Below are 5,085 nucleotides of genomic sequence, written 5' to 3'. Positions count from 1 at the left end.
GAGAAAAACTGGATAAATTGTGTATACTGCACTGAAACAGATGAGGGAGTGAATAATTTAAAAGCGATGTATGATAGGGTCTTATGGTTATTACAAGAATCCACAATTAAGGTTGCATAGTGGAATGTACTTGGGGCGGTGGGAGGGGTCCAGGGGGATTGTGTACCAGGGAAGGAATGTTTCTTTTACTTTTGAAAGAGAGGAGCAAACGGGGGTGTGGGGCGAGGGGAGAAGTGCAGCAATGAATGAATGGAAATCCAAAATCTCAGTAAATGCTCGTTAAAATCATTAAAATAAAAATAAAAAAATACAGTAAGTTCTTAAAAAAAATGGTGTCCCTGGAGGATATTATGCTGAGTGAAATATATCAGTCACAAAAGGACAAATACTGCATAATGCCACTGTTGTAAAGCGGGACAGACATTGAGGTTGGGGGTAAACCATGAAAAGGGTGGGATAAATAATGTATAGTGCATTGAAACAGATGAGACAGAGAGAACTGTTTAAAGGGATATATGAGTAGATATTATTGGCACAACAAGAGTCTAGAATGAAAGAGGCACAGTGGAGTGAATTTGAGAGTGAGGGAATTGTATAACAATGAAAGAATTTTTTTATTTTTTTTTTACTTTTCAAAGAGACAAGCAAAATGGAGGGGAGGGGTGGACAGGGAGAAGAGTGTGCAACATGAATGAATGGAAATCCAAAGTCTCTGTAAACTTTCATTAAAATTAATTAAAAAGAAGAAAAGTAAAAGAAAAAACTCATTATTTTTACAATCCCTCCTCCCAAGTCCACTCCACTGTACAGCCTTCATTCTGGACTCCTGTCATAACAGTAATACCCAATCATATATCTCTTTTAAACAGTCCTCTCCCTCATTTGCCTTTTTTATTGGCATTGCCTCTAGTATAGCTTTTAGTTCTTCAGTACCATTGGATCTTGATCGTACTTTGCCTCCTAAAATAGTTATCAACCATTTCTACTTGATATCATTACGTATTTCTTTCTTCTTCCTTTGCTGCTTTCTGCATCATCCAATGTTTTTTGCCTATAGAATCCTTCACTATTAGAACTGGAGAATTAGTATTTTTTTCTTCTTTAGTTCTTTCAGCTGGAGAAGTGCTAAATGTTGTCTTCTCTTTTGGTTTACTAACTCCTGTATTTTGCGTGTTTCACTGTCATACTTTGTCTTTTCCAAATGCCATTTGAAATTCTCTGTGCCTCACTTTTCATCATATCTTCCATTAACTTTAGCTTCTTTACATTCTAGAGCAAGTTTCAGAGTCTCTTGATAATAATTTTGCCTTTAAAACCTACATTTTTAATGACTTTTTGTTTCCTTCATGTGTATTGTCCTTGATACCATCCTACAACTAATTGGATCTTTAGTCTCTAGTGTTTAGATCATTTATTCGAAGCTATCTCATTGTGTTAATGAGGTGGTTTCTGAGTTCAGGTAAGATATACTTAAGCATTTTTGATTCTTTGTGGACTGATTTAATTTTCTTGAACTTGACTGCGAGTAATGGACAGTCTATTCCAAAGTCAGCCCTGGCCTCATTCTGACTGATGATATTGGGCTTCTTTATCATCTCTTTCCACCTATTTGATTCCATCTGGCAAGGTTCACATGATAGTTGTTTTTTATGTTTTGTAAAAAAGGTAATTGTCATGAATACATTTTTTTGTTGTACAAGATAACGGTCTTGCCTCGTTCCCTGTTGCTAATGCCGTACTACCTAACCACCAAACTGTCCTCATTGTTTCCAACTTTTACAATCCATTCAACAATTTCCAGTATATTGTGTGTGTGTGTGTGTGTGTGTGTGTGTGTGTGTGTACCATCAAATTGATCTGACTGGTACAAGAGGAGAGTGCCCCTCCTTCTCCATCAGAGCGTCTGGTGGATTCGAACCACGTACCTCTGGGATTACAGTGTAGCTTCTTGCCACTTGGTCACCAGAGCACCCTTCTAGTACATCTTGATTGCATGTTCGATCAATTTCAGACTACAGAGTTTCTGTACATCTTTGATTTCTTCATCTCTGGCCTTCGTGGTTGGTGTGTAATTGAATGCTAGTTGTATAACAAGCTTTCCTTGTATGCATATGGATCTTATTCTATCACCGGCAGTACTTCAGGATAGATCTTGAAATGTTCGTTTTAACAGTGGACATATTACCATTCCTCTGCAACTTGTCATTCTCAGCATAGTGGACAATATGATGTCCGGTTCAGATTGGACAGAACCAGTCCATGTCCACTCACTGATACCTAGGATATTGATCTTTTGTGTTCTATTTCATGTCTACAAACTTCCAATTTTTCTAAAGACACTCTGTTGTTAAGTACCATTGAATTGAGTATGACACATAACAACCCTATGAATGACAGATCTTAACCCTGCCCTATCCTATGCCATCCTCATCATCTCTGACATACGCAAGCTCATTGCTGATGTCACTGTGTCAGTCTGTCTGGCTGAGGGTCATCTTCTTTTTTGCTAACCTTTGTAAGTATGAAGGCCTTTTCCAAGAAACAACCAACCTTTCCCAGCAGTATGCACAAAGTATGTGAGACAACGTTCTCCATCCTTGCTTCTGAGGAGCACTCTGGCTGGCTACGCTTTATCTAAGACATATCTGTGTCATTTTGGTAGTCTGTGGGGTATTCAGCACTTTTCTCCAACACCACAACTCAAAGCCATTGATTCTTTGGTCATCCTTGTCCATTGTCCCATTTTCAGATTCATAGCAAGTTATTGAAAAGACCATGGTCTGAATCAAGTGCACCTTAGTCTTTACACTAATTTGCCCAAATTTATAATCATAAATTGAAAATTGTATGTTGGAATTTTAGTGAAAATTTGAGCCCAACCTAAATTTATAGTAAATACAGTACCAGTTTTACTAAATATTATATATTTGTATATGCATGTTATATACATCTTTGTGCTTATGTATATGTAATGGAATATAGTGAATGTGTTTAAAATGGTATTTTATGTAACATGGAATGACCTCATAATATGAAATATTTAAGAAATCAATAAAAAGGTAAACTATAGATAAACACACATAATATGAAAATGTATACTTAGAGAAATTGTCAATTATTTAAACATTTTATAGAAAATTAGAAGTGTATTTCTTTATGTATATTTATTTAGGAAGGGACAATCGGATTTTTCTAATAGATTTGAACACTTCTTTCCTAGTGGGTAACATCAAAGACTGATGTTGAGGGGAGCTCTGGTGGCCTAGTGGCAAGGAGCTGCAACTACAATCCCAGAGGTGCACAGTTTGAATCCACCAGATGCTCTGCCGGGGAAGGAGGGACAATCTCCTCCAGTACCAGTCAGATCTGATTTGACGGTACACTCACACAAAAATAATAAAATAAAATTTTTTAAAAAGACAGAAAAGTAAAGACTGATGTTGAAATTCACCTGTCTTTTTTTTCTTTCTTTCTTTTCGTTATTGTACACTGTAGATATTATGTGCTGAATTGCCTGTGACTCATAGTGACCCTATATACAACAGCCCTAAACCCTGCTCTATCTTGTGCCATTCTCACTGTCTCTGACATACCTACCTTTATTACCCCAGTCACTGAATCAATCCACCTCATAAGAGGGTCTTCCTCTCCTGCACTGTCCCACCACCCTCCCAAGCATGACGTCCTTCTCTAAGGACTGTTCCCTCCTTGCAACATGTCTGAAGTATGTCAGATGAAGCTTCAGAATCTTGTCTCCAAGGAGCAGTCTAGTTTAACCCTCTCCAGGATGAACCTGTTCGTTTCTTAGCTGTCCATGATTTAATACTCTTCTCCAACACTGCAGCTCAAAGGTGTCAATTCTCCTTCTATCCTCCCTAGTCATTGTCCAGCTCTCTGATGCATAGCAAGTGATTGCAAAGACCATGGCCTCTATCAGAAGCACATTAGCCTCCAGAGTGACAGCATTGTTCTTCCGTACTTTGGAGAGGTCCCTACCAACAGACTTTCCCATTACAAAATGTGGGTGCCTAGGGTGTTGACTGTGTACCCAAGCAAATTAAAGCTGTTAACAATATAGCTTTTTATATTTGTTACTAGTATATTATAGCTCTAAAACCTATTTTTCTAATTGTATATATATTTGAAACTGAGAATCATAAAGACCAAAGTTGCTTTCTTAATATTGATGATTTGACACCAGGACCCTCAGGTGGCTTCTATATTGTTTGTTAAAGTTGATCCTAGTGTAGTCTGTCCTGGAAATAGATATTAATTTTTTTTTTAGTTCTCACATGTGATGCATATTCCCACCACCTTGTGAAACCAATTATTTTTTCTTCTATCTAGGTGTTGAGTTTGGTGCCCGAATGGTAACTATTGATGGAAAACAGATCAAACTTCAGATATGGGACACGGTAAGAATAGCAACATACATTATTGCAATAAAGTTGTTTTGTAAATGTACATTGTATGCTTGTTTTAATACTGGTATTTGTTGTATCATGCTTAGATATTGACATAACCATAATATCAGAGCATGTTGCCTTTTCTTATACAGTATTTTGAGCAGATAGACCATAAGTGTTAGATATTAGTTATTATGTCTTAAGTGCTTTAAATAGAAATGCTCTAGAAACTATTTCTTTCTTGTGTATAAAAGCAATTGACCACTTAACCTTTTAAAATTTTTTGTTTTGGTTTGTTTTTTATTTTATTTACTATTTCATTTGAGTGAAGGCTTACCAATCATATTGGGCTTTCCTGTAAACATTCATAGGTATTTTTTTTTCTAAAAACAAAACCAAAACTATAATTAAATGAGTTAATACACAGAAAGTACTTATAACAGGTCTTGGATCAATAGGTAGGGCTTAAGGAATGTATTAGCTTTAGAATGCTTATATATCTAGTTTATTACACTTTTTTTTGTTTGTTTGTTTTTTTAATTTAGGTTGTTTATTTTTCATTTCAATGAACATCTACAGAGATATTGGGATTCCATTCATTCATTGTTGCACCCTTCTCCCCGCACAAACCCCTCCCCCCTCCCCCCTCATTTGCTCCTCTCCTTGAAAAGCAAAAGAA

At 36.5% G+C, this 5,085-nt stretch overlaps 1 protein-coding gene across 1 annotated transcript in view; it reads left to right on the top strand.

Annotated features, from left to right (window-relative positions):
- The window catches only part of LOC102843776 (ras-related protein Rab-2A-like), a 124,591-nt gene that overhangs the window by 39,319 nt on the left and 80,187 nt on the right, over positions 1 to 5,085 (top strand). The window contains exon 3 of the mRNA XM_006900734.1: positions 4,348 to 4,415. Coding sequence (XP_006900796.1) covers positions 4,348 to 4,415 — 68 coding nt within the window. The remainder of the gene's footprint in view (positions 1 to 4,347; positions 4,416 to 5,085) is intronic.

The sequence above is a fragment of the Elephantulus edwardii genome, unplaced genomic scaffold (assembly GCF_000299155.1).
Source record: "Elephantulus edwardii isolate Elephantulus edwardi_28Jun2011 unplaced genomic scaffold, EleEdw1.0 scaffold00292, whole genome shotgun sequence".
In the NCBI taxonomy this organism is placed as follows: Eukaryota; Metazoa; Chordata; class Mammalia; order Macroscelidea; family Macroscelididae; genus Elephantulus; species Elephantulus edwardii.
The sequence above is the reverse complement of the archived record's forward strand: the minus strand, read 5'-3'. Positions and strand labels throughout refer to the sequence as shown.